This window comes from Monodelphis domestica, chromosome 2 (assembly GCF_027887165.1).
Source record: "Monodelphis domestica isolate mMonDom1 chromosome 2, mMonDom1.pri, whole genome shotgun sequence".
In the NCBI taxonomy this organism is placed as follows: Eukaryota; Metazoa; Chordata; class Mammalia; order Didelphimorphia; family Didelphidae; genus Monodelphis; species Monodelphis domestica.
Genome location: NC_077228.1, coordinates 513,358,661 through 513,368,660, shown reverse-complemented (window position 1 = coordinate 513,368,660; position 10,000 = coordinate 513,358,661). Strand labels below are relative to the sequence as shown.

Below are 10,000 nucleotides of genomic sequence, written 5' to 3'. Positions count from 1 at the left end.
TCTGGCTCTGTCTCTCTGTGTCTTCCTCTGTCTCTATCTCTCTGTCTCTGTGTCTGTGTCTCTATACATCTGTCTCTCTCTCGTCTCCATCTCTCTATCTCTCTGTCTGTCTGTCTCTGTTTCTCTGTGTCCTTGTCTGTGTCTGTGTCTCTCATCTCCATCTCTCTCCTGTCTCTCTCCCTCTGTCTCTGTTTCTCTCCCTATGTCTGTGTCTGTGTCTGTGTCTGTCTCTCTCTGGCTCTGTCTCCTCCTCTCACCTTGCTGAGCATATTCTGAATGTGCTGGATCTCACTGTTGGCCTTCAGCAGTTCTTGCTTGAGTTCGATGCAGGACAGCTCCAGCTGGTCCTTCTCGGCCCGGGCCACCTTGAGCTTGTCCTGCACCTCGGAGCTATCCCTCATGTGGCCCTGGGCACTCATCTCCGCCACCTTCTGCTTCTCGCTCTCCAGCTGGGCCTTCAGGGAGGCATTCTCGATCTTGAGCCCCTCCAGGCTGACCCGGCAGTCCTCCAGAGCCTGGGTGGCCAGGCTGTTGTTGTGCCGCTCCCGGTCCAGAAGCCCATTCAGCTGCTGGTTCTCCTCCTTCAGACACTTGATCATCTCAGCGGCTCCCTGGTTCTCGCCCTCAATCTTCCGCAGGCTGCAGGTCAGCTGCTGCTGGATGTTGAGAAGCTTCTCCCTCTCGAACTGGGCGTTCTCTAGGATCTCACTGCACCTCTGCTCCAGCTCCTTGACTTTGCTGCTGTCCTGGGCGCTGGCCTCTTCTTCCTGCTCTCGCTCCTGCAGGAGGTTCATCAGCTTCTCGTTCTCCTGGCTCAGCTGCTCAGCCCGCTCTCTGTGCTGGTGGAAGGATGTCTCCAACAGGGTCTTCTCATCGGCCAGCTTCTCATTCTCGGCCGTCAGCTCTTGGACCATCTGCTGCTGGTCTGACAGCTCTTGCAAGGTGGCCTGGAGCTCTTCGGTGGTGCTATGATGGTTCTCTTCCATCTTCTGGATTTTCTCCGTGAGGGAAGCTACAGATAGCTCACTGATGTTGTTGGGGGAGCTGCCTCCAGTGGAGCACCGGGGGCTCTTGAAGGTGATGCTGCCAGAGGACAAGGGCCGGGAAGGAGCCTCCACTATGTGCTCGAAATCAGAAGCATCCGGGGACAGAGAAGCCTTCGTCACATCGCTGCTCGAGGACCCAGATGTCCGTAGGGTATTCCCGGTCATACTCTGTTTATACTCCTCTGCTTCCCCTGACAGCTGGTTTCTCGTTGGGCTTCCAAAGCTTGACTCTTGAGTTGTCGGCGTGGGCAGGCTGCTGCCCCCATCGTTGCTCATGGCGGCCTCCGAGCTGGGCGAATGTTCCATATAAGCCAGTTTCTCTTTCAGCACCCGGTTTTCTTCCCCGAGATCTACAAGCTCCTTTTCGAAATTCTGTTCTTCTCCTGAAGAGTTCTTATCAAAGGATCCAGATCTGCAGGGGAAGACTGTAGTTCATCCCCATTTTGGCCAAGAGCATCAGTTCCTTCTGTAGCATTCGGGGACCCTTTCTCTTTGAATTTCTTGAGTTCACTCCGGAGCTTGCTGATTTCGAAATCTTTTGTTTTAGCTTCGGCCAGGAGTTCCCGGACCTGGGATTCCAGCATTGCCTTGTCCCCGGCATCATTCTCTAACTTGGATTTATTGTTGCCTCTTAAGTGCTTGGTAGGAGTGGGGGTACTGGAAGATATCGGACTGGGGATTGGCTTCTTTGCACTGGACGGACCTCTCAGGGCGATTCTCTCTCTCGAGGTAGGTGCAGAAAGTTCTCGAGGAGCTGGAATCCCCGTCCGCTTGGTGGATGAAATGGTACCTGGAAAAATGAGAGGAAAGCATGGTGAATAAAGACTGAGTCAAAGAAGGCACAAGTCTCCAAAGGCTCAAAAGTTATAGACCTGGAAGTAACTACAGAGGTCACCGAGTCAAAATTACAGAGGGGGAAACTGAGGCTTAGAGAGGTACATAGGTAGAGCTGAAAGATCATCCAATCCAACCCTATAACATTTCAGAGGAACAAAGAACCAGGGAGATCAAAGTTCCAGAATTGAAAAAGACCTTATTCAGTGTCATCTAGTCCAACACCTTCATTTTACAAACGAAAAAACTGAGGCTCAGGGACCTGCCCAGGATCACAAGTTGTGACAGAGGTTAAGATTAGATGATGAGATGTTACTCTATCATCCTGAGTAAACTTGGCCTTTGCCTTGGTCTTCTTCCCTCCTCCCTCCCTTCCTTCCTTCCTCCCTTCCTTCCTTCCTTCCTTCCTTCCTTCCTTCCTTCCTTCCTCTTCCCTCTCTCCCTTCATTCCTTCGTTCATCCTTCCTTCTTCCCTCCCTCCCTTCATTCCTTCGTTCATGTCGTTCATTCCTTCCTTCCTTCCTCCTCCCCTCCCTTCTTTCTTTTCTTCCTCCCTCCCTCCCTCCCTTCCTTCCTTCCTTGATCTTTCTTTCTTTCCCTAACCTTCCATTTGTGTGGTTGAAATTTTGTACACCAAGACTACATTCCCCAGAATTCCTTTCCTCTGGATCCTCATGTATGTTTTTACTTTTGGTTATTAAAAGCTAACTAGGCTGGAAAAATGTCCTCTCTCTTACTTTACTTCCCTTTACTTCGAGTTATTATTATTAACAAATCTTATAAAAAACACTTGAGAGTATTTGGATAATTTAATTTTAATCTTACACATCTTAGAATGAATACTGTGTATTGGTTCCAAGGCAGAAGAGTGATAAGGGCTAGGCAATGGGGGTGAAGTGACTTGCCCAGGGTCACCCAGCTGGGAAGTGTCTGAGGGCAGATTTGAACCCAGGACCTCCCATCTCTAGACCTGGCTCTCAATCTACTGAGCCACCAAGCTGCCCTCTTGGTCTTCTTTCACTGGGAATGGGGGGTTATTCCCCAATCTAGAGCTAGAAGGAAACCTCTGAGGTCATCAAGTTTATCACACTCCCCCTTTTTTAATCCTTTTGAATGGGGTTAAATATCTGAAGCCAGATTTGAGCCTGAATCTCTATCCACTGTGCCACCTAGTCATCCCTACCCTCTCTTTTTACAGATAAAGATCCTGATGCTCAGAGAGGTTCAATGATTTATTCAAGGTTTCGTAGGTAGTGACAGAGAAGGTCTGGTTCTCATGTCAGCCAAATAATTGTTTGTGTGGGTAACACTTGGATACCACCACCATAGATTTTCATGAATTATCTAATGAATTTTGAATGTCAAGTTCATTAACAAAAGGAAATCGATGTAAAATGTCAGCCCTGGTTTTGCCAATCTTGCCATGTGGTCTTGGTAGAGCCTCTGAGGTCGAGTTTCCTCATTCACAAGTTCAGAGGCTGAGCAAGATGCTATCTAGGGGCCCTGACTGGGCACTGGTTGGCCGGAGTCCCAGAGACCACGAGTGTTTGTTTATCAGATCAAGACACACCGGGCTGCTCCAGTGGCAAAGCTCTCTGGCCAGAGGTGGAAACAAGATGTGCTTCATGGCACAGAATGGGGCCACGTCGGTGTGCATTTGAGAGACAGACAAGAGCAAATGGGCCGAATGATTCATTGGTGGCTCCAGAAATCCCTGTGGCTTTCCACGGCATGATGACATGGTCCTCCAGGATGCTCAGGACTCAGAGGGAAATGAGGCTGCTCTGAAGTATTTCACGTTTCCATCTGTCCCACGGCAAGGAGGACAATGAGTAATGCATTTTAGGGATAAAAACAAAAGCATTCGTCTTCTGAGAGCCAGCGAAACAAAAACCTATCTCCGAGCTGGAAAAATCCCGAGAAAACTCTGGAAGTTTAATAAAAGATGTTCCAGGGGAAAGAGCCCTACCTGAGGCAGAGGTCCTGGATTCAAATCCTACCTCTGATTCCTGCCTTGATTGTATGATTATTGCTCCGTGACCTTGAGCAAGTGACTCAATTTCCTAATTTGTCAAAAGATGGGATTGGCTTCTGAGGTTCCTCCCAGCTCCCTGGCAGGCTGTCTCCCTAGGAGAACATGAGCTCATTGCAGAAGGCATAGTGTTTTTGCCCTTCTTTGAATCTCCAGGACTTAGCAACAATGCCTGAAGCATAGTGTGGGCTTCAATACCTGTTGAATGACTCAGCTGGCAAGACCAATTAACCAAGACCCAGAAAGGCTCCTGGAGCAGAAAAAGTGGATCAACACAATGGCAGAGGAGAGCTCAGAACAGGACAGCCAGGTGGTGCAGTGACTGGGCTTAGAATGAGGCACTCGTCTGCATGACTTGAAATCTGGCCTCTTTCTAGATAGGTGACCCTGGGCAAGTCACTTGACTCCAGTTGCCTAGCCCTTAGCACTCTTCTGCCTTGGAACTCATGCTTCCTGTCTACTCTAAGACTGAAGGGAAGACTAGCAACAGGACAACAACTTGTTCCAGGACCATTTTTATATGAATCCCATAGAAAAAGATCAGAAGTAAAAGATGATCATGATAATAATAGTCATCTAGAGAAAAGCAATTATGTTTACTCATCTATGGACCTGCCACCCTTGGGTGATGCCTTCTCCCCATCCCTGGGCCTGGCCCACCCAGGACCCCTCTGAGCCAGCCAGGTAGCAAAGAATGCCATTGACCCTTGGGGCTCTCATTCCCTCTTGCCTTCTTCCTCACTGACTACACTGCTGGGCCAAGAGGAACCCACTCAAGCTTTTTGGTGCTGCTCATAAAACTTGGATAATGTGGGAATCCCCATGCCAGGAAGATGGAGGACTACCAGGCCTTCTCCCTTATCCCCTGCCCTGCTCCTGGCCCCTCTGGCTCTTGCCTTCTGCCCTGCTTCTTCTCCCATCACACCCACATTCATCCCAGCCTGCTCCTGCCTCCTTGGGATACTTCTAGGTCTAGGTTGTTCCTCTGTGGATCGTTTCCTGATTAGAAGGTGAGCCCTTGAAAGCAGGGACTTGTTCTAATTGGCTCCAGCTGCCCCCCACCTTCTGTCTTGGAATCAGTACTGTGTATGGCTCCAAGAGTGGTCAGGGCTAGGCAATGGGGGTTAAGTGACTTGCCCAGGGTCACACATCTAGTAAAGACTGGAGAAAGGCTATGACCCCAGGTTATCCTAGCTCCCAGTTTAATAATCTACCCCCAACACCAAGCTACCAATGGAATATAGTGGCTAACAAACAGTCAATTTCCCACTTCCTTGGCACTCCCAGGGGCCATGATTTCTTGGTGTGTGTACCCTCCCCATCAATGCATATTACAATCCCTCCCCGCATTGGTAAAAGTGACAAAAATGATTTCCAGCTTTAGGATTTACATCATCTCAGTCCATCCTCACAACAACCCAGTGAAAGGGACTCTTAATGGAATTATACTCTCTATTTTACAAAGGAAGAAACCAAGGCTCAAGGATTTGAAGGGACTAGCCCAGGGTTGCCAACTGATTTAAGCACCAGGGGGCAGGATTTGAATCCATGCCTCTTACAAATTCAAGTCCTTTGTTCTAGCCACAGCACTGGGCTGGCTCAAAAGGTCTGTTTCCAGGAGCTACTGCCTCAGCTACAACAAACGCAGAGACAACAAATGATCTGAGGGACTTGGCTATCACTGGGCTCCTACTCAGCTTCCAAACATGATCAAATCTCCCGGAATATTGGCAAGCCCCTTCTAGCTTCACTGGGTAAGAATTCTCCCTCCAGCTTTGCAAATGTTTGGGGGGAAACCAGATATTTCAAGCCTAAATCATTGAGTTATGAAGGGAAAACTAAAGAACTCTTTAATCCCCTAATAGCAATGAAATCACAGGTCCAACTCCGATCAAGTCTCTCTCTCTCTTTAAGGTGTACAGCTACTGTTCAGTCATGTCCAACTTTTCCTGACCACATTTGGGGTTTTCTTGGCACATTTGACAGAGAAAGAAGGAAGGAAGGAAGGAAGGAAGGAAGGAAGGAAGGAAGGAAGGAAGGAAGGAAGGAAGGAAGGAAGGAAGGAAGGAAGGAAGGAAGGAAGGAACGAAGGAACGAAGGAAGGGAGGGAAGAAGGAAGGAAGGAAGGAAGGAAGGAAGGAAGGAAGGAAGGAAGGAAGGAAGGAAGGAAGGAAGGAAAGAAAGAAGGAAAGAAGGAAAGAAAGAAAGAAAGAAAGAAAGAAAAGCAAGAAAGAAAAGAAAGAAAGAAAGAAAGAAAGAAAAGAAAGAAAGAAAGAAAGAAAGAAAGAAAGAAGAAAGAAGGAAGAAGAAAGAAAGAAAGAAAGGAAAAGAAAGAAAGAAAGAAAGAAAGAAGAAGAAAGAAAGAAAGAGAAGAAAGAAAAGAAAGAAGGAAAGAAGGAAAGAGGAAAGAAAGAAGAAGGAAAGAAAGAAAGGAAGAAAGAAAGAAAGAAAGAAAGAAAGAAGAGGAAGTAGGAAAGGAGGAAAGGAGGGAGAAAAGGAGAAGGAAGGAAGAAAGAAGAAAGAAGAAAGAAAGAGAAAGAAAGAAAGAAAGAAAGAAAGAGAAGAAAGAAAGAAAGAAAGAAAGAAAGAAAGAAAGAAAGAAAGAAAGAAAAGAAAGAAAGAAAGAAAGAAAGAAAGAAAGAAAGAAAGAAAGAAAGAAGAAAGAAAGAAAGAAAGAAAGAAAGAAAGAAGTGAAGAGTGAGTCCTTTGGAATTACAGTGAGCGATTGTACATTATGTACTGCCTGCTTCATGCCAGGCCAGGCCCTCTGCTAAGCACTAAGATAACAGTGGAGCCATTCCTGACTTCAGTGAGCTTGCATTCTAACGGGGAAGATAAAAATGGCGGTTCTGTTACTTCTCTTGGCCAAACTCTCACAACACAACGGCTCTCTATTAATTACTGCATCCAAGGCTATCCATAGACGACAGTCTAGTCTTGCAGTGCTTGTCCTTCATGCCAGGAAACAGTAGAGGAGGGGGGGGGGGGAGATTATTCTCATTATTCTTCTTACCCACTCTTCTTTTCCAGATTCTGTTATCTGCTACTCCTGAACTCCCAGAAGCCCCACCAACCTCCTGCCACCCCCTATACCAAACCAGCTGGGGACAATAAGAAGAAGCAGCCAGCCTTGGTGCCTTTCTAAGCTTTTGTCTCCTGCCCCGCCTCCTAGGTTGGTAGATGGGCTCCCTTTGGTTTGCTCTCTGAGAAAATGTTCATTTCCAAGCTACAAAGCAGTTGTCCTCTCCCAGGAAGGCAGGAATCCACAGAAGGAATTCTCCTTCTGTGGAGGAGGAAGGAAGGAGAGGAGGAAGCTTTCTGGCCCCGACTCCCAGAGTTATTAGAGAAAAATGATTTTGATCTGGAGGATTGTCACAAAGCTGTATAGTTTATGAGCAGAGATCGCAGGAATGATGATGAGGTGAAGACAGGACTGTAGTGAGACAGACAGAGATAGAGAGAGGAAGGGAGAGTGAGAGAGACACAGAGACAGAGACAGAGACAGAGAGAGCATCACGGTTTTAATGGAAGAAAAAAGTATCAAAGGGGGCAACTAGGTGACTCAGTGGATAGAAAGTCAGGCTTATAGATAGGAGGTCCTGTGTTCAAATCTGACCCCAGACCTTCCCTAGATATATGATGGTGTAACTTAACCCCCATTGCCTAGCCCTTACCTCTCTTCTGCCTTGGAACCACTACACAGTATTGGCTCTAAGACAGAAGGTGAGGGTTTGAGGGACCAAGTAGGGACATACAGCCACACAAGCAGGTGACTAACCACAATGGAAGATGGTTTTGTAGCCAAATGAGATTTTTAAAAGTTGTTTGTTTTGTTTTAAGTTTCAGCGCGTATTACAGTAGGGGACAAATCAACAGAGTAGAGGTACCACAGTGGGTCATCAATTGCGGGGCCCCCTGCCTTGACTGCTTGGTGGAAATAGTTTCTTTTGCTCACTGCTGGAGTGTCTATTTTGTCTAGTTTCAGAAGGCTGTATTTTTACACAATATACACATTTCCCAAGTTAACGTTGGGGATTGGCACTGGATTGGGGGAGGCACTTTTGTACAAGCCAAACTTGAAAAGTACCAGGAAGGATTGGATCCCAAACATGCTTCTGACAACAAATTCCTAGCCATGTAATCATGGCAAAATCACTGAAGCCTCTCTAAGCCTCAGTTTCTCCATCTATAGAATGGGGATAACAAGACCTATCATTCATACTGACCTCAGGGGGTTATAGAGGGCGCTTAGTGAAACTTAAAACATGAGGCAGATGCCAGCAAAGATGGGCTCCTGGATCTAGAGACAGAAATTCAATAGCAGGGCTGGTGGGACTTGAACTCAGATCCTTTTCACTTCAAAGCCAATGATCCAGGTAAAACAGAGCCAGTTTTAACACTAAGAATGTCCTACTGGGAATAATAAAAGCCTTCCTTTCTCCATCTCCCATTTCCTTTTTGCAGGGACAAGGAGCTAATTTTGCTCCCCAGAAGCTCTGGACAGGGCTGAATGCATTTGTAAATCCACACAAAGTGGGTGGTGGGGAAAAGCATCCCTCTTCTTCCCCCAAATAAACATACTTTTATTGCTGGCACAACTGAGTGTGGCAGAGGGAAGGCAGGGAGGGACAATGAAACTTCTGAACAAAAGACCCCTAAAATGGAGGGGGGGGGGGGCGGAGGAGGGAGGAGCTGAGGCTGCCAGGGTCCAAATGGAACACAGTAAGTGCTCTGTGTTATGTTAAAGGGCCGATAAGAGAGAAGACAAAGCCGCAAGTGTTTATGGGGCTCAGAGATAGTAGGAATATTCTGGCTGGGCTGCAGGCAGCCCACACAGCCAGGCTGGAGTGAGTTAGTCATCTCCAGAAGGACCTCGGAAAAGCAGGGGCCAAACAGAATCTGGAGGGAAATCCAGCCATTTGCCATTGAAGCGGGTCTGGGGCCAGTTTAGGTCCAGATCCACAAACCAGGAGACAGAAGTGTCTGCCTTGCAGGGGATTTGACAGTTAACTTAGAAAACCCCAGAGAATCAGTGGATAAATTAACAGCTGATTAAAAGCTTTGGTATAGGGGACAAGAGAACAGAAGAAACCAGAGGCATTTCTATGCAGTTCAAGTCTACAAATATTCCCATTACCTAACTCAAAGGCTTGGCACCTCTGACAGGGAACCCTCCAGTACTGGTGGAGGGGAAGAAAGCCCATGGATTCTGTGCAGCGAACACTGAAGCATAATTGGCAGCTGAAAGGAGGGGATGGAGGCAGGGGGAGGGGGGCATGAATTGAATGGTCTATGATTGTGTCCATCATTTCCAAGCAAAAGAGAGCTGGATGGAACCAGGGGAGGATCCTTCCCAATTACATCAAGCCAAATCTATAATAACTAATTGGGGGGTGGGGAGGGGGCAGCTCCCTTGTTGAGCTTGAAGCAATCTGAAACAGAGGATCGAAGTTACTCATTTATTTTGGGGGGCTGGCGGTCCTTGTTTGGCCCAATTGCACATGGGGAACTATTAGCATCTGTGAAAAACTCTTAAGGGCTGGACATATTTCTTGAACTGGAATTCATTGTGTCCAAAATGGCATGAAATGAGTGGTTATGGAACCCATGGAACTTTGAATTGGAGGAGACTTAAAAGATAAAAGAAACCATAGAACATTTGGTCTAAAAGAGACCATAGAATGAGGCAAATTTGGTGGCATAGTGAACAGAGTGCCAGGTCTGTAGTCAAGAAGACTCCCTCCTGATTTCAAACTTACTGACTGTGTGACCCTAGGCAAGTCACTTAACCCTGCCTGGTTTGCCTCAGTTTCCTCATCTGTAAAATAAGCTAGAGAAGGAAAGAGCAAGCCATTCTAGTCACTGAGTCTAAAATGACTGAACAACAATAACAAGAGAGTTTTCCAACCAGCTTTTCCTTTCTCACCAGCTGTTCTGCTTGGTTTCAACTCCATAAAATATCTCTACCTCGGTACTGTACAGATGGAAAATTTGCCACACCTGAGCTACATTCCCAGAATCCTTTTAGGTTATGTCCTCATTTTACATAAGGATGGCTCAGGAGATAAATCTGGCTGAGACCCATGCT

At 47.0% G+C, this 10,000-nt stretch overlaps 1 protein-coding gene across 1 annotated transcript in view; it reads right to left on the bottom strand.

The window, feature by feature from the left end:
- Nucleotides 1-10,000, bottom strand: part of SPECC1 (sperm antigen with calponin homology and coiled-coil domains 1) — a 316,173-nt gene that overhangs the window by 167,352 nt on the left and 138,821 nt on the right. Inside the window, 2 exon segments of the mRNA XM_056819663.1 lie at nucleotides 258-1,420; nucleotides 1,423-1,836. Coding sequence (XP_056675641.1) covers nucleotides 258-1,420; nucleotides 1,423-1,836 — 1,577 coding nt within the window.